The sequence below is a fragment of the Petaurus breviceps genome, unplaced genomic scaffold (genome assembly GCF_028583685.1).
Source record: "Petaurus breviceps papuanus isolate PSGF00001 unplaced genomic scaffold, PetGlider_PUasm1.0 91041, whole genome shotgun sequence".
NCBI classification, from domain to species: Eukaryota; Metazoa; Chordata; class Mammalia; order Diprotodontia; family Petauridae; genus Petaurus; species Petaurus breviceps.
The window spans coordinates 21,999,223-22,020,856 of record NW_027187400.1 but is presented as its reverse complement, the minus strand read 5'-3'; the positions used below and the strand labels follow the sequence as shown (position 1 = coordinate 22,020,856).

The 21,634-nt window shown below is 39.0% G+C and overlaps 1 protein-coding gene across 2 annotated transcripts in view; it reads left to right on the top strand.

The window, feature by feature from the left end:
* Positions 1–21,634, top strand: part of VPS13D (vacuolar protein sorting 13 homolog D) — a 361,069-nt gene that overhangs the window by 8,494 nt on the left and 330,941 nt on the right. For both annotated transcript variants that reach the window (XM_069078269.1, XM_069078268.1), the window contains exons 3-16: positions 5,252–5,329; positions 7,160–7,350; positions 7,429–7,509; positions 9,671–9,787; positions 10,265–10,369; positions 11,235–11,405; positions 11,780–11,880; positions 12,662–12,830; positions 15,357–15,458; positions 15,667–15,868; positions 18,153–18,332; positions 19,432–19,562; positions 20,456–20,531; positions 21,034–21,204. In XM_069078269.1, the coding sequence (XP_068934370.1) occupies positions 5,252–5,329; positions 7,160–7,350; positions 7,429–7,509; positions 9,671–9,787; positions 10,265–10,369; positions 11,235–11,405; positions 11,780–11,880; positions 12,662–12,830; positions 15,357–15,458; positions 15,667–15,868; positions 18,153–18,332; positions 19,432–19,562; positions 20,456–20,531; positions 21,034–21,204 (1,875 nt within the window). The remainder of the gene's footprint in view (positions 1–5,251; positions 5,330–7,159; positions 7,351–7,428; positions 7,510–9,670; positions 9,788–10,264; positions 10,370–11,234; positions 11,406–11,779; positions 11,881–12,661; positions 12,831–15,356; positions 15,459–15,666; positions 15,869–18,152; positions 18,333–19,431; positions 19,563–20,455; positions 20,532–21,033; positions 21,205–21,634) is intronic.

Below are 21,634 nucleotides of genomic sequence, written 5' to 3'. Positions count from 1 at the left end.
TCTTCAAGGTAATCTATTATACAAGTACCTCCTGTTCCATCCCCTCCCAACTTCTCCAGCAGATAGCTCCCAGTATCTTCTCCTTTTTCAGTTTTTCTATAACTACTGATTCTTTCCCTGCAGCCTAAAAAATTTCCCATCTCCTTAGCCTTAAAAACTCTCACTTCTCCTATCATACCCACTAGCTGTTCCTCACTTTCTCTGCCACACTTCTTGAATTGTCTACATTCATTTCTTCCATTTCCTCTCCTCACAAGGTATCTTCTGCATCCTTTGTCAGCCTGGTTTACCACCTCATCACTCAACTAAAACTTCTTTCTCCAGAGTTCCCCATGATCTTTTGTTGTTAGAACTAATGGCCTTTTCTCAATCTTCATCCTTTTTTTATCTTGCTGTACCTTTTGACACTACTGACCATCTCTTTGCAGATAATCTCTCTTCTCTGAGTTTTTCTGATGCTGTCTTTCTTGGTTTCCCTCTACCTGTCTGACCCTCCTTCTCAGCCTTCTGGGACTTTATCCCTGTCATTCATATCCCTAACATGGGAAGCTCCCAAACTTCTCTGCTAGGCCCTCTTTTCTTTTTACTTTACATACTCCCTGGGTGACCAAATCAGTGCCCAAAGGTTGAATTATTATCACTTTTCTCAGATCTGTGGTCAGTCCTAGTTGCTGTCCTGCAGGCCAGTCCTAAACCATTACCTGCCTATGGGACATTTTCTTCTAGATATTCTGTAGGCATCTCAGACTCACCATGTCTTGAACAGAGCTCACTCTCTTTTTCTTCCAAACCCAACCCTCTTCTAGACTTCCCTCTGTTTGGCGATGAAGTCACACCATCTTTTTGGTCTTATGTCATCCTTAATTCCTCACTTTCCCACATATCCAGTCAGTTGCCACATCTTGACTTTTTTGTCTCCACAACCTCTCTCACTTACATCTCTTTTGACACTGTTGCCACCCATTTTAGGCCCATCATCTTTTCTGTGGTTTCCCTGGCTCACATCTGTCCCCACCCCAATCTCTCCTCCAAGTGGCCGCTAAAGTAATTTTCCTGAAGTACCTGTCTGATCATATTACCTCCTTACTCCACAAACTCCAGTAACTCCCTCTCATCTCCAGGGGCAAATATAAACTCTTCTGTTTGGCATTTAAAGACCTTCCCAACCTGGCTTCCTCATATCTCTCCAGGCTTATTACATATTACCTTCCTCTGTGAGTTCTGTGGCCTAGCCATACTGGTCTCGTCATCCCTCTCACACATGACACCTCATCTTCTATCTCCATGCCTTTGTACCAGCTCTTCTCTACATGAAATGCATTTTCTTTGCTGCTCCATTTCTTAGAATCCCTGTTTTCCTTCGAGACAGCTCAAACACATCTAATGCCTTCCTCTCCAAACTTTCCTTTTATCTGCTTTGGATATGTTTTGTATTATAATTGTACCTTTTGTCTCCTTCATTAGAATGTAATCCCAGTTCTTAGTATAGTGTTGGGCACACAGTTGATGCTCAACAAGTCCTTGTTAGTTGATTGATTGGTTGGACTAGTTTTCCCTCTTGGGTTTCTTCCAACTTGAGATTTTGTGATTCTGTAAATTTTTTTGTGTGGGATTGTAGTAGTTATTTTATAAATCTTAACTATTATTCATAGGCATGCTTTTAAAGTGTATTACTTCAGGGTGGCCAGGTAGCACAGCGAGTAAGAGCACCAGCTCCAGTGTTGAGAATACCTGGAGATCGAATCAAACACCTGGCCGTGTAACCTTGAGCAAGTTACTTAACCCCAATTGCTTAGGGGCGGCCAGGTGGCTCAGCGAGTAAGAGCACCGGCTCCAGTGTTGGGACGACCTGGATCAAATCTGGGCTCAGATACTCAGCACCACACCCAGAAATAATAACTGGCCCTGTAACCTTGAGCAAGTTACTTAATCCCAATTGCTTAAAAAAAAAAAAAGTGTATTGCTTCATTTACAAGCATTCTGCTTCTTTCAGCTGAGATAAAATTGTCAAAAGTGAGTTAGAAATTTGCTGATATCCACATTTAGCAGATGTGAATAAAAATAAAATGATTTGGAATGGGTAGGAAGTACAGATGATAGACCTGTATTGAATAGAATTCAAATAAGTTTGTATATAGCTACATCTACTGCTTTCACTGTATTATAATTGTGAATGGTTTTCTTTTTATAGTTATAGGTCATCGAAGGTAGGTCAGTGGGTTGTCCTGATGTCACAGCTTATTTGACCAGCTGTTTCATTAGTAATGGATTTTTACTGACCTTGTGAATTAATTTAAAAATGCAACTTTACTCCTGCTTTGACCCTTCTTCTGTCACTGTTCCCTTTCCCTCTGATCTCATATTCTTTTTCCTTTTCCACATACAAACCTACCAGACAGATATTATTAAAAGTTGACCTTTGTTTGGCCATATACAAAAATTCAAGTGCTGTTATTTGTATGTTTTTTAAGTCAGTGAGCATTTATATGGATTTTTGTCTGACTTTCAGAACAGAAGAGAGAGGGGTATTCAGGAGGTAGCTAAAATTTTGGAAAGAACCAGTTTCTAAATTCACTTCAGTTCTATTACATAGATTTTGTGCTATTCATAGATGGGGAATTTTTAGATTACAGGAAAATGCTACACATGGGGCTTTGTGAATGTGTTTGGCAGTGTACTTGGAGTAAATTAGGATAGCGATAGGCATTGGACCTGTGATTTCTTTGGTATTGGGAATTTTAAAAATAAAAAAAATGTGTTTTAAAATAATTTTTCTCATAAGGGTTATTTCCTCTTAAGGTGAGGAGTTATGACAGTCAGGCAACAAACCTTTATTAAGTACCTGCTGTATGCCAGGCACTCTGTTAAACTCTGAGAGTACAATGAAAGGCAAAAGACGATCCTTGTTCTCCAAGATCTCACAATCTAACAGGGCAGACAGCATGCAAATAACTAGATGCAAGCAAGCTGTATACAGGATAGATCAGAAATGATCAACAGAGGGAAGGAACTAGAATTAGGGATCAAGAAAGGCTTCCTTTAGAAGGTGAGGTTTTAGCTGGGCCTTGAAAGAAGCCATGGAAGGCAGAAGGTGGAGATGAGGAAGGAGAACATTCCATGCTTGAGGGACAGCCAGAGAGAATGCCTGGAGCCAGAAGATGAAATGCCTTGTTTGAGGAACAGCCAGGGGGCCAAATCACTTGAGGAAAGAGTACAGGGTGGGGGATGTAAGGAATACGAAGACTTGAAAGGAAAGAGGAGTTAGCTTATGAAGGGCATTAGATACCAAACAGAAGATTTTTTATTTGATCCTGGAGGTGAAAGGGAACACTGGAGTTTACTGAGTAGGGAGTGACAGTCAGAGCTGTGCTTTAGGAAGATCACTGACACCTGAGTGGAGGATGGATTGGAGTGAGGAGAGGCTTGTGCTAGTCTGACTAATCAGCATGGGGTAGGAGAATTGGAAATGTTGAATCTTTAATAACCTTTCCCACACCATAAATGAAATTTAAAATTTTGTTTTTCTTCTTCCTCTACATTTATTTTGGAATGTTTGACCTTTCTTTTCTCCCTTTCCTCTTTTCCCTGTAACCTTAAGTCAAGTCCAGTTCAGAACAGTCAGTAAGCATTTATTAAATGCCTGTGATGTGCCAGACACTTCTTAGCACTGAAGACACAAAGAAAGGTGGAAACCAACCAATCAACCAACTTCAAAACCAGCCATTGCTTTCAAGGAGTTCACAGTATAATGGGAGAAACAACATGCAAACAACTTTGTACAAACAAGATATGGACAAGATAAATTGGAGATAATATCAGAGGGAAGGTGCTAAGATTAAGGAGGACTGAAAAAGCTCCTCTTTCCTTTTTTGTTATTTAAAAATTTTTATTTTATTGTTTTATTATTTTAAAATTTTTAGTTTTTTGATTGACTACCAATGTCTTCTACAGGGTTACATAGCAACCAAGGCTATGTGGAGTTTGCTTGCCATTGTGGCAGATGGATTTAGATAGTTAGAGAAGCCAGGGGTAGCTCCAAGTAGAAATGATATAGATCAAAGGTGGAAAGAAGTCATGTGCTTTTTCCCATTTTTCTTTTTCTTTTTCCCATTTTAAGCTGATTTAAGAGATAAAGGATGAAAATGTCAATGTGTGTGCCTAATTCTCCTTCCATCCCTGAGAAAGGATTGCCATTGAACCCTTTGTATCTTTGACTCTACCTTTGGTTAGAGTGCAGTTGATTCCATGCCAGGGTCTCAAAAATGAGATGACTGGACTTAATAAGGAATAGCCAAAATATTGTTTTCCAAATTAGAGTTGAAAGGGCCCTTCAATATCATCTCCTCTGTGACCACTTCTCTCCATCATTTTATAGAGTATACACTGAGTCTCATAAAAATTAATTAACTTGGGTAGCTAGGTAGCGCAGTGAATAGAGTACTGGCCCTGGAGTCAGGAGGACCTGAGTTCAAATCTGGTCTCAGACACTTAACACACACACATACACACACGCACACACAAAAACACACACACACACACAAAAAAAACTAGCCATGTGACCTTGGGCAAGTCACTTAACCCCAATTACCCTCCAAAAAGCAAAAAAACCCCAAAACTTCTCCAAGATCACACATGTAAGATATGTTAGTGCCAGACCCTACAACTCTTCTAAAATCAGCACTTCCCCCATTATGCTTTTATCTCTTCATTTGGATATGCTACTAGTTTCATTGCAAATCAGTAGTGCATAAACACACAAGTACAAAAATATGTAATAGTTATTAAAAGAAAACATACAGCTTTCTTAGTCAATAAACATTAATTTAGTGACTTCTTTATGCCAGACTCCGTCTTCCATATCTTATTGGGCTTACTGACCTCTTGGGTTTGTATACTATTTAGTGATTTGCTCTAAGAGATTAGTTGTGTCTGGAGAATTGCTGTGTTGGGAGAAGGGGAAAAATTGGCCAGTCCCCATCCTCAGATTCAGTCCAAACTTTGTAGTGGCCGCTGTTACTTTGAGAGAAGTAAATAGTGTGTTTTCAAAACTGTAGCTTTTGTGCAAATGCAGTTGACATTCCAGAAGGGAGACTAACGATTCTGAAGGTCAACTAAATTATGAGTTTAATTATTTTATTTTATTGATGACACATTACTTTTCATTGTTGCTTTCCATTTCCTGGTTCTTAACTTCAGCTGTTTGGATTGCAATTTGTAATGAAGTTATTAATGTTCTTTTAATTTTTTGTAGGTGCAGTTGAGTTGGAAAACTTACCCCTAAAGAAAGATGCCTTAAAAGAACTGGAATTACCATTTGAAGTAAAAGCAGGTAGGTTTGGCCAACATTAGGTCCCAGGCCAAGTGGGACTTGGTCATTGGTGATTGGCTCAGAATGAATGTAAATAGCAGTTGTTTTCTGTTTTGGCCAGAAACCCTAAGAGTCTTACCCTCCCAGTTTTTTTTTTTTAAGAGGCCTTTCTCTTGTCTTATTGCCTTGATAATCTTGTTAATCATTGAATAGGCATTGTCTCTGTTTAACTGAGACCTTTTAAAGACCTTAGCTTGAAAAGGCCAAGGTTCCCAACTTCATCCTGGGTCATCTCCAGTCATTCTGATCTATATCTGGCCATTGGACCTGGATGGCTCTGGAGGAGAAAGTGAGGATGATGTATAGCCCTCTCTTACTTAAATCCAATTCACATGTTGTGCATGTTGTGGGCCTCTTTGAGAATGAAAGACAAACAACATTAAGCATTAAGGTAGGTTTGGCTAGAGGAGAGGGATTAGCCTGGTCTTTACCAGAGTCTCTTTATGGCTTTAAGGGTCTGGACTCTTCTCTCAGTTACCCTTGGCCAGAGGAGATCTGCAGGAGCCTGAGGTCAGCATCCCTTATTGTCACCTCCACTGCCAACTCCCATTCTCATCTTTGCTTTTGGATTTCCTACCTGGTCCTACAGGGCCATCAGCAATCATTTATTAAGTGCCTTATGTGGACCTGGCATCATGCCACGTGCTGGTGTACAAAACAACAAATCCAATAGGGAGAGACATCAGCACATCAAATTTTATACAAAATATGTAAAACAAAACCAATATGTTTTTTTTTTTTTTTGGTGGCAAGGGTGAGGGGAAGAAGCAATTAAAAGTTGCAAAACTATTGAATTAAGTCTCAATGACCTTTTCAATTAATTTATTTTTTACTTCAGTGTTAGGTAACCTAGTAAATAGTAGCTTTAAAAATAGCACAGTTAATAAAACTGGGCCAAACTTAAGGAAAATCCCACTCTATATTAGTAACTCTTTAAGATGTGTCAGTCAGTCAATCACTAAATATTTCTTCAGCTGTGATCTCACATTACAGTTTGGGGTCATTTAAAGCTTACAATTTCTAATTGAAGAAGGGATTTAATTAACAAAATACTAAGTTTTACTCTTGTCACTTTACTCTTGGCTTTAAGAGAATTAAAGAATGTATCCTAAGAGCTGTCCATATAATTCAAGTATAGGCATAGGCAGGCCTCAGTTCTGGGGAAGATAAAAAAATAAATATTATACAAAATATAATATCATAACAAAATATAAACTGAAATATAAGATTGGCACTGGAGATGAAGGGGCAGGGTGATGGGGAAGGACACTGACCTTAGGCTCCAGCTCTTCCCCTCTGGACCAAGGGGAACATTTAAGTCATTCAAATCATTTAAGAGACATGGATTCAGCCTCAACCAGATTAAAATGCAATTGGGAAATATTTAATAAAATAAATAACATGATAAAACACAGATAATTATAGCATGCTGCTTTCTAAGTCAGTGTGTGGCCAGCAGGAATCCTTATGTCTGATTGTAGGACCTCCGTTTCCATTTAATTTCTGCCCCATCAGACTAGATATCTGTAAAGGCCCTTCTGGCTCTACATGAGCTTTGTTCTTAGAACTTAAAGTCTGTCTAGTGGGGAGTTGACAAATAACTCACTATAAGATCTTTTTCAGGTGGAAGATTACATTTGATGTAATGGATCCCACCATAACTTTTTTTTGGTCTTCCAGTTTTCTGTCTTCTGATCCCTTCTTGCTGTTTCTATTCATTAAACGCTTGTAATTATCTTGCTTATGGAGAGATTTTACAGGCTTTAAATAGGCCTTTTCTACCTCTTTTAGGTGTTATTGGGAAGATAACCCTTCAGATTCCCTTCTACCGTCCTCACGTGGACCCTTGGGTGATCTCCATTTCAAAGCTTCATTTGATCGGTGCCCCTGAGAAACCACAAGATTTCAATGATGAGCAGGAGAGGCTGTTGGAGAGGGAGCGTAAGAGAACACTACTTCAAGCCCTGGAAGAAAAGTGGAAAGTAAGGCAGGACCCTGACAGCCTTTGTTAAATGAGTGCAAATTTGTGAAGCCATTAACGCCATGTCTCTCCCCTTCAGAATGAGCGTCAGCAGAAAGGAGAATCCTACTGGTACTCTGTCACAGCCTCTGTGGTCACCAGGATTGTGGAGAATATCGAAGTGAGTGTTGACAAATAACTTGGCTGTTTTCAGAAAGCGAAAGTGGTTTCTGAGATTTATAACTTGAATTTTAAGTGGATTCAGCTTGTACTGAATGTTGGTTGGGCCTGTACATTTTTATGATTGTGCCAAATACAAAACCTGAAAATCAGGTTCTTATTCCTGGAGCCTGACAAAGGCTCTCTCCTGCCTCTAGTGCAGTATTCACTTCTGTTATGTTCCATCCCCTTTTTCTTGCTGCTCAGGTATTAGGCAGATGCAATGAAATAGATCATTGTGAAAAGCTTGAATGTTTTCCTTGCACTTTCCTAAGGTAGCAGTATGGTACAATGGAAAGGGTTACTGGAGCTGGGATCAGAGGACCTCATTAGAATTCCTTCTCTTCCACTGGTGGGACCTTGGGCAAGTTTTCTAACCTCAATGGGCTAGGGGATCGGTAAGATGGCCCAAATTCTTAAATGCCTGTTATACTCTAGGCAAATGGGATTGTTATTCAGTCATTTTTTCAGTTCTGTTCGGCTTTTTGTGACCCCATTTGGTGTTTTCTAGGCAAAGATATTGGAGTAGTTTGCCATTTCCTTCTCCAGATCATTTTACAGATGAGGAAACTGAGGGAAACAGGGTTAAGTGACTTGCCCAAGGCCACATAGCTATTAAGTATCTCAGACTGGATTTGAACTCAGGTCTTTCTGCCTTCAGGCCTGGTGCTCTATACACTGCACCACCTGGCTGCCCTGTTAAATGAGATACAAAGAGAAAAATGAAAATAGACTGTGCCTTTAAGGAGCTTATATTCCACTGATGACCTCTGAGTTCCCTTCTAGCTTTAATTTGTGGATGCTATGACATTTGTATTATTGTTGTTTTTTGATAAATGTAATAAAACAACTGCAAAATAAAGACCTATTGAACATCAAAATTAAACATGATTATTCCGAATTCTCTTTGTTTTTGATTTTATGTACATATATATATTTTTTTTTACATATTGTAGTGTAATTAGTGTGTGCTTTTTAAAATTTTTGTTTTCTGTTATTTTCCATTTACTTATTTCAGGGTTGATTTATTTAACTTCCCTGGTCCTCAGTTTCTTCATCCATGAAATAAAGTGATTGGCCTATGGGATCTCTTAAGGCCACTTCTACCTCTAAATCTTAAGAGCCAATGTATATATTTCCATGTGTGTTGAACTTAAGTCTCTATATAGTATGCTGTCATTTTAAGTGTAATAGATTTTGGATTATGAAAAGCCAGCTAAGTTATTTAACACATTTTCCTCCCAATCAGTTCCATGGTGTTGATGCAGCTAATGTCAAGAAATGGTAATAATCTGAAAAATGACAGTCTTGGTGTTTTGGGCCCTATTTTCTGTTTTTATTGCTGTTTGGATTTGCCTTCAGCCTGATTTCTTTAGATACTTTTCCCATCTCATGAGGTTCTGTGCTAATTTGCACTATTGTGACGAGGATTAGCCATGCTTACCATGTCTAGCTTTTTTTATGGTGTACATAAGTAACAGAGGAATAGGCAGAAACTATTCCATTTGTAACTGTCTGGAAAGGAATGGGACATTTGAAGTCATAGTGTTAAATTCTGTTTCAGGAAGTTTTAATTTTAGATACTATTGATTTTTTTGTTTTGGTGTTTTGAGGCTGAGTGCATTTTGACTTTGAGCTCCTTTGTCCTTACCATAAGAGAGGAAAATGCCTTACCAAACCTGGAAAAACACATCATCATTTTAAGCATAATGTATAACAAGGGGGAAGAGAGAAAGGAAAAACTTGACAGGTTCTGTTGCTTGTCCTGGGTGGTTTATGGCAACAGGCAGAACAAGGGACAGAAGACCATCTGACAGTGTGCCATACATTACTGTGCCAGGGTGTAACTGACAAGAGAGTTTAAAAAACAAAGCAAAACTTTTAAATTACAGAAAGAGAAGGTTCTTTCTTTCTTCTCACACTAATCCGAAGGAAGTATCTTCTGTGCCAGATTTCATGGTTTAATTACAAATGCCATGAAATTCTGGGCATAATGATTATATTTGAGAAGTGTGAAAATTATGCTAGTTTTTTTTAAGTACTCCAAAGACTAGTTGACCTTTGTTCATAATGATTTACTAAGAACTAGTATCTTAATAATCTCTTTTCTCTTTCCTATTCAGCTAAAAATTCAGGATGTCCATTTGCGATTTGAAGATGACATGACCAATCCTTCCCACCCTTTTGCATTTGGTATCTGCATAAAAAATGTGTCTATGCAAAATGCTGTGAATGAGCCTGTAAGTATAAAATAACTAAGACCAAAAAAGTAGCAAGCCGTAGACCTTAGAATTAGTTTTTCTTTGTTTGTCTTCTTTGTGGCTTGTTAATATGAAATACATCAGAGCCAGATAAGAGTATTGGTCAGACAGATTTGAGTTCAAATTACACCATGAGCTCTTATTAATTGAATGACTGTGGGCAAGTCTCAGCCATAGTTTTATCATTTGTAAAATAAGGATTAATAATACCTGTGTTCACCCTCTCAAAGGGTGGTGAGACTCAGTTGAGCTAAGGGAGTAAGGGAGGTACTTTGCAAACTTTTAGACGTTATATAAAGATGAACTATCATCACCACTAATTAGTATGAGGCTTATTCTACTGTGTGTGTGTGTGTGTGAGACTCCTGTTGTTTGTTAGTATATTCTGACCATGGTTTGACAAAGGAAGGAAGCGCCCACTGAATCCTGCCATCTTTCTTGTCTTTTCTGCTTTAGGTACAGAAATTAATGAGGAAAAAAGAGTTACATGTGGCCGAGTTCAGCATCTATTGGGATGTGGACTGTTCTTTATTGGGGGATTTACCTCAAGTGGAGTTACAGGTAGGTGGCTCTTAGAGGGACTTGTCTCTCAGAGAGGTGAAGGACGTGCAGGAGAGTCAATCACTGACCTTTTGAATCCTTGCCAGGATTCTAAATGAATGCAGCAAGTGTTTGCCCACATTAAGAGATAGCCCCGAGGGACCATCTCAGCTAGCATGAATTTAATGCAGGGGTTCTTAGCCTAGGGTCCATCAACTTAAATAATTTTGATAACTATTTCAATATATTTGGCTTCCTTTGTAATTCTTTATTTTATTTTATTTTATGAGCTTAAAAATATCTTTTGAGAAGGGATTCTATGGGCTTCACCATAGTGCCAGAGGGGTCCAGGATGCAAGGTTAAGAAATCCCTGTTTCAAAGAATAAGAAAAAGTAATTGTAAGAGATTTTTTTAGATATAAAGTATATATTAAGGATAACTCTAGCAATATCACTAGCAATTGTAGCCTGATGTATTATAGTGTGTGATGAAATTTGAAAAAATTAAACACACTTAAGTGGTCTCAGAAATATATTTTCTCTTGTTCTGTTTTGCAGATTTTTTTTTATTTTTTGGCCATCTTATTAGGAGATTTAAATATTGTCATGTAGTTCAGCGTAACTTCCTTAAAAGTTAGTTCATTACTACCTGTATTCAAGTATACCCTAGGTGAAATTACATTTCCCTAAATGTAATCCTGAACTAGAAAAGTCTGTTGGAACATATTTCGCCTCCAATTTAGCTTTGTTTAAATACTTGTGGATCAAAATTGTTAAAAAAAAATAACAAAATATTACATTAGCAAACAGACATAAGTAAAACCCAACAAAGGTGCCCATTAAAAAGTAATTATTTAGGCAAAATCAATTTACTTATGACTTCCAGGAAGCAATGGACAAGAGCATGGAAAGCCGTGATCACCACTACATTCTAGAACCTGTGTGTGCATCTGCCCTTTTGAAGAGAAATTGCTCCAAGGAGCCTTTGAGGTCCCGGCACACTCCTCGTATCGAGTGTGACATCCACCTGAAGACCATCCCCCTGAAACTTTCTCAGGTAAGGGTTCCTTTCTTCTCCCTGTGAGGTGTGTAGAGTGGAGAATAGAAACCTAGCAAGGGCTGACACCGCTCATTTCTGGGGTGTGTGAGGGCTCTGTCTCCCATCCCACAGTTGCCCTCAAAGTATGATTTTGTACATGGAGCACTCAAACACACACCCACCCACCCACCCACACACACACCCACCCACCCACACACACCCACACCCACTCACCTCTTCTTTGCCCTGATTATTGAGCAAACACGATTTAATGCTTAACTTGGAATTAATTATGTGTTGTGCATTGCTCCTCTAAGATGCATGGGTATCTTGATTAATGAGAAAAAAAGGAATTGTTTTTAACTTGGTTTTCCTTTACTCCTCATGAAAAGCTGCAGTATCGGCAAATTATGGAGTTGCTTAAGGAGCTGGAGCGAAAGGAGAGGCAGCTGAAGTTTCGAAAATGGAAACCCAAAGTGGCAATATCTGAGAAGTACGCATGTTTACATTTTTAATCGTCTGGAATATAGGTTTTAAAAAGTTGGTGTGTTGGATTTCCCTTGACCACAAGTGTACAGAGCTCAGAAATAGGCCGTGCATGCTTTTAATTTAAGCATGTAGCTCATGGACAGAAGAGCCTAGTAGACACATCATGTTCATAGAGAGGCATTACTGTTTATTGTCCCTTGATGTAGTTTTGGGGGTTCCTTCCTCGAGAATGTCATAAGAATTGGTGATATTTAGTCAGCTTAATTTAGGTTGAAGATTATTCTTGCTGGAATTTGGTACAGTCATATATGTTCTTTCTTGTTAGCTTCTTCCTTATAGCCTTTTACCTAAATGATTTTGGTCGATAATTTGAAATATATCTAACTTCCTAACTGCCTCAAGTAATAAATTTCTCCCTTACAATTTCTGGGTTCTGTGTATTTTCATTTACTTAAGTTTTCCATGTTAGACCTTTAGTAATAAATTTCTTGAAAATTACCATAAAATAGGCATTATCATGTAGTTATCCTTCTATGATAACTATGATTGGAGAGAAATAATGACAAGGAAAATAAGAAATAATTATCTAGCCTTCCTGGCTAGATATATTTGACTTAAGCTAGTATTAAGTTGAGTGTTCTGGGAACACAAACTCAGTAGTAACAGGGGGATGTGACCCTGTAATTTCCGTGGTATAATTAAGGAAAAAAATATTCCAGGTAATCAGCTGAATCAATTGTCTTTTCTATGTTCAAAATGTAATTTATTATTGTGAAATATTTCAGTTGCCAGGAGTGGTGGTACTTTGCTTTGAATGCTAATCTGTCTGAGATCAGAGAGCAGAGGAAACGATGCACTTGGGACTTCGCGTTACATAGGGCCCGTGATGCTGTCTCATACACCGATAAGTATTTCAATAAGTTAAAAGGAGCCTTGCTCTCTGCAGATGAGGAGGTGAGAAAATGGGAAATGACTGATAAGTTGACTTTTTGTGAGTGACTTGGTAGTGTAGATCATAACAGAGCTGATGTCTTGTGTTGCTGATCTTTAGTTGTCAGAGAGGATAAGGGTGTTAATACCAATGTTGAACTAAAATGACTCAGAGCCAGAATTTCTTACTGTTTGCTAGGCTCTCTTCTCATTCTATGACAAACCAGAGTTGTTCTTACTGCAGGAGGAATAAATGTCCTGGACCTCCTGCCTTGAGGAGGCCTTGAGGACCTCATGTTAGTCCTGAGGTAGACCATGTGTTAAAAAGGGGCAGGGAGCAGATATGGCTGTGGGTTACTCCCACTCACATCGCTCGCTTTCTGGAAATGTTTGGCTTTAGTAGACCCTTGTTCATTCAGGCACCTGTGTTCTAAAGCTTGCCCACATTCCTCTTCTCTATCCTCAAGTGCCATAGCTGTCCTAGTACCAAATAGTAGAAACTTTGGCTTATCTCTTCCCGAGTCCCATTCATTCTCAAGGAAGATTACTTTGGATCTGGGAACTGCTTTAATGATAATAACAATACCAATGATCATAATGGTAGTTGGCATTTTTAAGTGCTTTAAGGTTAGTTAAGCACTTTACATGTGTTTCTTTATTTGATTCTCACAACAACAGTCCCCTGAGTTGGGTGATTTTACTTTGATCTTTATTTTTTGGAGGAGGAAAGTGAATCAGGCAGAGATGAAGTGATTTACCCAGGGTCACACAGTAAAATTCTGAGGCAGGATTCCAATTCAAGTCTTCCTGACTTCAAGTCCAGCTCTCTATCGACTGTGTCCCCTACCTGCTCAGAGCTCCACTTGGCTACACAAGGAGATCTTCAATCAACAAGCATTTGTTGAGCACTTACTGTGTGCTAGGCACTAAGCTAGGTACTAGGGGTAGAAGTATAAAAGGATAAGATATCCTTATTCCCAGGCTTACTGTGGGTAGCTATAAAAGGATCTGAGGAATACAGAGCTGCTGTTATTGCCCCACCATATTCAGCTGTCAGGCTATGGTGGTAGGAAGCTGGAAGGGCTTTCAGTGGCTGTGCTTTGCTTCTTTGTTTTCTGTGATTGTGTGTGTGTGTGTGTGTGTGTGTGTGTGTGTGTGTGTGAGCGTGAGCTATTGAATTTTTCTTCATTATTTTAGTTTGGGTGATGTCTCTTAATAAAGTATTTCCTTAATGCAAAGCATTATAGAAGCACCAAATTATCCCAATCAAGAGATGTTCTTTTTTTCCTTTAATAGGGTTCTTAAGACAGGATTCGTATAGCTTGAAAATCATTCCCATCATTTCATGGTAGTGTTCTTAGATTTTAGTGGCAGATGTGTGGCTCATTAATTCTTGAAAATTCCTTTGATATCAGTGCCATTGACATTTGAAACCTGATTTCAGAAGTTATAACTAAATGTGGTTCTGCTTCATGTTATGTTCTTAAGGGTATAGCTAAGGAGGTGGGAGGAGATGAACAGCTAATTTATAATGGCTACAACAAATGAACAAATATATAATTTCCCTTTCCTTAACTTTAGAGGTCCCTAAAACAAGGGCTATAAGGAAGTGTTTGGGAATGTGAGGTATTCAAGGGTGTCTGCCATTTCTTTTCCAACTAGCACTAGACAGTTTAGCATGATTCAAACTACAAAGACTGTCTTGACTAATTTGCTTTATGCTTTATTAGTGGGAAAGGTTTGCTTTTAGAGGCACAAATGTTCTTAGTGCTGTGTTCATACTCATAAATCCTTTTTTAAAAAAGTAATGTATTATAGACTTCAAATGAAACATTACTATAATTAAACTTGCAGTTATTTTGCAACAATTAAACTACAGCTATTAGTGTTTGATCTAATGAATTTCAATGTAAAAAATGCTATAACTTGTTAGACATTAATTCTTTGTCTTTAGATATTTCTGTTCATCTAGTCATCCCATTTACTTTTCCTTTTACTTAGTTGTCATTAGTATATATTGTGTTCTTAATCTTTGTTTTAAGAATAATGATCTTTGATCATTATATGCTTAATGTACCTTTCATATACTGTATTGTTATTATTACTTCCCTTATTGTTGTCATTATTTTATGTTTGCTCTGGACCTGTAGCATCCCTGGTATGGGGACCTCTCGGTGTGGAAGTTTCTCCCACTGATGTGGATGGGCACCTTCTTTGTAACTCTGGTTGTTGCTCGGGACAATGAAGGTCTGAGCTGATCTGTCCAGAGTCATACAGCTTGTCTGTGTCAGAGGCAGCCCTTGAGGCCAGGCCTTCTTCCTGGGTCAGCTCTCTATTATGTAAGCTGCACTGACACTCACACGAGATATTGTCCAGGATCAAATGGAACATAGTTAATTATGTGGGAAGGCTGTTTAATAACAAACACTACAGACATACATGCATCTGATAGCAAATGTGGGAGAGACATTGGTTTTGGAGTATTAAAGGCATTTACGTAGATGGTTTATGAGGGTGACCATGAAACCTGTTGGTATTTCTGTGGACTAGGAGGAAATGTGTCGAATTGAAGAGGAACAGAGCTTTGAAGAGCTAAAGATTTTACATGAGCTGGTTCATGACCGATTTCACAAGCAGGAAGAACTGGCAGAGGTGAGAAATCACTCTTCTCTTGACAGCTTATGCAGACTATTGCTTACCTCAGGCATTCTGTAGCATTCAGTTATCCCTCAGGGTCTCTGATCCCACTGCTTGCAAACCTTTGCACTTGGGGCAGGCAGTGGTGATGGGCCCGGAGAGCTCAGAACAGTTCTCTTTTGCCTTTGGTGCTCACATTTGCTTGTGTTTTTGATTGGAGCAGAGCCTACGAGAACCTTTATCAAATTCTCCGGGAGAATCCCCCATAGACCCAGAAGCTGGTGGAGGCAGCGGGATGTTACAATATCTTCAATCTTGGTTTCCTGGATGGGGAGGCTGGTATGGTCAGCAAACTCCTGAAGGAAGACCGATTGAGGGACTAGTCCCAGAAAAGCAGGAACAGTGGAATCCTGAAGAAATCCTTGGTATGTCTGGAGCTAGATTTTACAGTTCCCTTCTTTTAGGAAATATTTGCTTAAGGTGAAGTGAAATAACTAGTTTCATTAATGAGAATTGAATGAAAGAGTAGAGAAGCATTTATTAAGTATATTATTTACCCCCACCCACTCTTTGATCCCAGGACACTGGCCTTCTTGCTCTTCTTCTCATAAAACGATTTCCCAGCTCCAGATATTTTCCTCACCTGTTCCGCATGCCATTCTCTTCCTCTCTGATTTCTGGTTTCCTTCAAATCCCAGCTAAAATCCCACTTTCACAAGAACACCCTTCTCGGTGCTCCTTAATGCTATCACTTTCCCTCTGTTGATTATCTCTGATTTATCATAGCTGTCCATATCTTGTTTGTGTGTAGTTGTTTTCATATTGTCTGCCCCATTAAACTGTGAGCTCCTTGAAGGCAGGGGCTGCCTTTTCCTTTTCTTTGAATTCCCCCAGCTTTAGCATGGTCCCTGGCACAAAGTATGTGCTTAATAAATGTTTGTTGTCTGACTATGTGCCAAGAGTTCTATTAATTGCTGGGGTTACAAAATAGTCTCTGTTGTCAAGGAACTTATATTCTAATAAAAGAAAAGGCACATAGAGGAATGGGAGCAAGTGAGAGGGCTTTGGCCTCAAAAGTTGCAGCAGTGGAGAGTGGGGCTGTGGGGGAGTAGCTTGACAGACCCCATCCAGGACCAGTGGCAGAGTTGATTTGATTGTGGTTCCAGAACTGGAGAAGGTTATGAGTTTGGTAGTGAGGGGATTAGCCACGGCTTTGGAGAAGATGGGTGGAACAGAGTAACTGCCTGGTGGCTGGCATTTTCCTGAAACAGCAGTCAGGCCTTGTGATGGAGTTGATAGTTCATTTGTGTATATGCCTTCAGATTTTTTTCATATGATTTAAAAAAGTGTTTGAAAATCTTTTGCCTGGGTAAAAAGGGCCAAATCTTAAACCACTGTAGTATATACAGTTTCAGAAAGAATCACAGGGGCAACTGTTGCAGGAAAATAGATAAGAAGATGAAAGCTTTTAGACTCTAAATTGGCTTCTGGATTGTTAGTCTGAAATCTCCTAGCTAGAAATGAGTATTATTGTAGAATGAATAGAATAGCGACTTCTTGTCTCATTGATTTTATAATCAGTTGTTAAAAGTCCTTATAAAAAGTTATTTCCTTCCCCCACCCCTACCCCCAAGGAATCCACATTTTAATTTAAGAAATATTTTCCTAGTTTTTTCCCCCATTTAAATAGAATTCTTGTCTTCTAATTATGAAGGAAAAAAATCTTAACTTTCATAGATGAACCACAGTAGTTCTTTATTTGCTATATTTGAGGCTCCTTTTGAGCTTAAGGCTAAGGTGAGTGGTCCTCCTCCCTTCCTTTACCATTCTTGGCTCTCAAATTAAATATTTTATTAAAAACTTAGTATTGAACGTAAATGTAACTAGATATATTTAGTGCAATGACTTATGTTTAAATGAATTAAGTTCATTGTATAAGGTATCATAACTTTTTATCATCGCTCTCTGAATCCCCATCAGGATTATTGGTCCATTAAATTTTTTTTGGGGGGGGGGTCTTTTTGGAGGGGGGAAGGCAGGGCAGTTGGAGTTAAGTGACTTGCCCAAGGTCACACAGCTAGTAAGTGTTAAGTGTCTGTGGCCATATTTGAACTCGAGGTCCTCCTGACTCCAGGGCTGATGTTCTATTTATTGCACCACCGAGTTACCCTGATACATTAATTTTCATTCACTTTTCCTTTTATTTGGTAATAGTGTGTTGGGGCGGCTTGGCTTCCTGGCAAGAGGACTGGACTTGAAGTCAGAATGAACTGGATTAAAATCTTGCCTCTGATATTTGCTAGCTGTGTGAGCAGGGCAAATCACTTGCCCTCTCTGAGTGAGTTTGATATTGCCTGGAGTAGTTATTTCAGAAGGTTGTTAGGAAGATCAAATGAGATAGTGTATGCAGAACTCTTTGCCAAACTTTAAACTACTGTCTACGTATTTGTTGTAGTTCTGATTCAGCTTTTTATCATCATTGTTATCGTTATTTTTGCTTTGCATTATTTCAAAAGTCTTTCTGGATTTCTTTGTATTCCAAAGAGTTACTTAAAATGAGGTCTTCACCTGTTCTGTGAGTCCCTCTCCCTTCTTCCCCCACTATTTCTGTTGTAGTTGAGTAGTGTTGCCATAACTATTCTCAGAGTGATGGAATTCTTGTTCATTAAAATGCTTCATCTGAAGGATTCTGTTGCTCCCACTCTTCAGGCACCGAAGAGTTTTTTGATCCAACTGCAGATGCCTCTTGTATGAACACGTTCACAAAGCGAGACCATGTCTTTGCTAAACTGAATTTGCAGCTACAGCGTGGGACAGTGACTTTATTACATCAGGAGAAAGGGGCTCCTCCAGGGAATGAGAGCGCTTTCATGCAGCTTGAATTTTCAGGTAGGGGAGAGCCATTCACTGACTTTCGTCTCCGTAGGCATTGTAAACTTAACTGCTTCCTAAATATTTGATCAAATGGACTTGAAAGCAAAGACATCATCTTGGTGCTGTATTCTTATTTTTTCTTTTAAGTTTCCATCTCAGCCCCAAAGTGGCCACTTGCCCAAGTTCAACAAGAGTTTGTGAAGGCTGAATAACAAATAATGTCAAATTGTTTAATTACATTCCTGTGTTAGCCTTTACAGTGAAGGAAAAACTGGACTGGCATGAGTGTTTTGTGAAATAGCAAACTGGACTTCTTTGCCAAACTTCTTTACATAATAATTATGTTAGGGGAGTGAGAGACCAGTGTAGTACAGAGAACACTCGACTTGCAATCAAGAAACTTGGGCTGGTGTCTTGCTACTTAACTATCTGTATGACCATGGGCAGACTACTTCATCTGTAAAATGAAGAGAAAGGCTGAATTAAGCTCTGAGAGCTCTTCTAGCACCACATCCTATGGTCATGAGAGTGTAAGCTCTTTGAGAACAGGGACTGTCTTTTGCCTCTTTTTGTATCCTTGGGACTTAGCACAGTGCCTAGAACATACATAATAAGTGCTTAATAAATGTTTATCATATGAATAATGCAGACATGCATCCTGCTTAGGTAATGCATATGAAATTTTAAGACATGTCTCTGGTGAATCTCAATTCAGTGTCATCAAGAATGAATTCTGGATTCACAGAATTGTAGCATTATAAAATCCCAGAGTTGTAAGGGACCTCAGGGACCATTTAGTCCTGGCTGCTGCTGACTGAGGCTCTCTATGTGGTCTCAGTAAGTGGTCGTCGGACCTTCACTAGAAGACTATTTATTGAAGAGAGTCCACTGCCTCCCAGAGCCCCAGCTATGGGCTCTGGCTGTGTGGTCTGAAGGCAGGCACCCAGCTACATTTGAAAAGACTCGTAAGTGAAGAGCTTTCCTTATACTGGTCACTTGAGTCGATCAACTGTTGAGAATGAGAGGGCTTGTGACGTGCCTGGCAGAATTTAAGTATGAGTGCTGTGTTCAGTTTGACATGGCAAATACCAGCTCTCGCATTTGTCTTTTCTAGATGTGAAACTCTTAGCAGAATCCCTGCCTCGGAGGAGCTCTTCTTTACTTTTGGTTCGATTGGGTGGATTATTTCTTCAAGATCTGGTGACTGAAGGAACGATGTTTCCCCTTCTTGTCTTCCCTAACCCTGTATGTACCACATTGTAGTTTGACATGTACCCAGGGTGTTGCTCATTATCCCTTCAAATCCTTAAGACAAGTGACAATTTTTTTCAAGCAGGTGATAATGAGTGCTAATTTTATTCACTCCACCATCTGACCACCTCTTAGGGATAGATAGATTGACTTAAATTTGTCACAAGTTTGGTGATGGTACTTGTTGGAAGATGCATGTTTACATCCTTTCCCTTCTTGTCCTGAAGTCACCCCAAATGGTTATAGTTAGAGTGCATTTTCTGACTTGGAAAAGAATTGTGTAAGCACCCATCCTGCTGCATTTGGAGGTTAACGGCTGAATTTCTTCCCTCCTGACTCCAGTTCATTATGCAGGCTGTCTGCTGCTTTCTGGGTATACTTTCGATACCTGACAGGAAAACATATCTTTTCAAGCCAGGGAGAAATAGAAATATCTCAAGTGACCTTTGGCCTTATCAGGCCAAGTGGTATTAACTTGGACAAAGAGTTAAGTTAGTACATTGTTTAACTACCACTCTATTCATAGCCACTTTGTTCTAAACTTGGAAGAATCCATTCCCCTTCCATATTTTATTCAGAGTCAACTGAAATGATGGCAGTGCACAGAATAGGCTACTATGGTAGGCTTATATAAGAAGTAGGACACACAGCCTCTGATTTAGCAGGGACTTGAGGTCATCAGGGGGACAATATAAACCCATGAAATAAGCAGAAAACAGTATAAGGTAATATAGTGCCACATGGGCATGACGTATGATTTTTTTGTTTTTTCTATTGAGCAAACATTTGAGTTGCATTAAAGGCATGTACTTCCTCATGAGGTTGAAGAAAAATACATATTGTGCCTAACTAGCCTGCCCTCCTGTGTATTCTGTGTTGTAAAATAGCAGAAAGAAGTTGGTAGTGTCTCACAGTCTCTTGGTCTGCAGACAACATCTTCAGACAGAAGCGATCAGGGTCCTGGTAAGTTTTCACATGTTTTTGAAATTACAGATTTTTCATATGAAATATGCTCTTTATATCAGATGAAATATTGTGTTTCCTTATTGTGCTAGCTTAGAGATGAGAAAAGTAGAGAAATACAATGCGTTCAGTTCTGAATGATGTTACTTTGGTCATGCAGTGATCTCAGCCCAACTCTTCTTGTTGGGGTTTGTTGTTGGGGTCATTGGGCAATTCCTTCACCCAGGAGCCAATAAAAAAATGCCTTACTTTTCTCACTTGTAATAATGGTGAAGAATACATCAGTTTTCTTTTTGGTGCTGCCATTTAGAATTAGTAGAGATCATTGTCACATTTTTTCCAGTACAGGTTTGTCATCATGTCAAATAGCTGAAGAGATCATTTAGTACATTTAATCTCATTTACAGATTTCCCCCAGATATGACCTTTATGTTATTCTGAGTAAAGGAAGAGCATCTTTTTGCCATCTTTCCTTCTTATTACATCTGCTTTATCTTTCCAGCTGCCGATCCAGATGCTCCAGTTTTCGAGATGCTCTATGAGAAGAATCCAATACACAGTCACTTTGAGAGGCGGCTGAATGTCAGCACCAGGCCTTTGAATATTGTTTATAATCCCCAGGCCATTAAGAAAGTAGCAGATTTTTTCTACAAGGGAAAGGTTCATACCTCAGGTTAACTTTTTTGTTTTTTTTTGTTTTATGTTAATATTTTTTTAGTTTTCTAATTTTCTCAGTCATTTTCAGAAGCTTTATCAGTGTTCATTCCTTAGCAGCAGTGGGAAGATCAGTGCAGTAAATAATAAGGGTTTCCCTTAGTTCTTAAATTATAATGAGAATCCTAGTGTTGCCACTTTTTTGGAGAGAAGGCAAGATCCTAAAGTATTATTTTCTCCTCTTTCGTCACTTTCTTGTTAACATTTATTTCCTCAGAGCCCATATTTTATTTTGATTAACTTACTTGATCTCCATTGATTTAAGGCCTTACTGGAAAGGTTCAGGGAACTAGGCCTAGAGGACAAGAACAATGTCTACATTGCTTCCTTTGAATAGCTCCATTGAGAGCTGAATAGCTGAATAATATATATGAAAGTTGATAGTGACT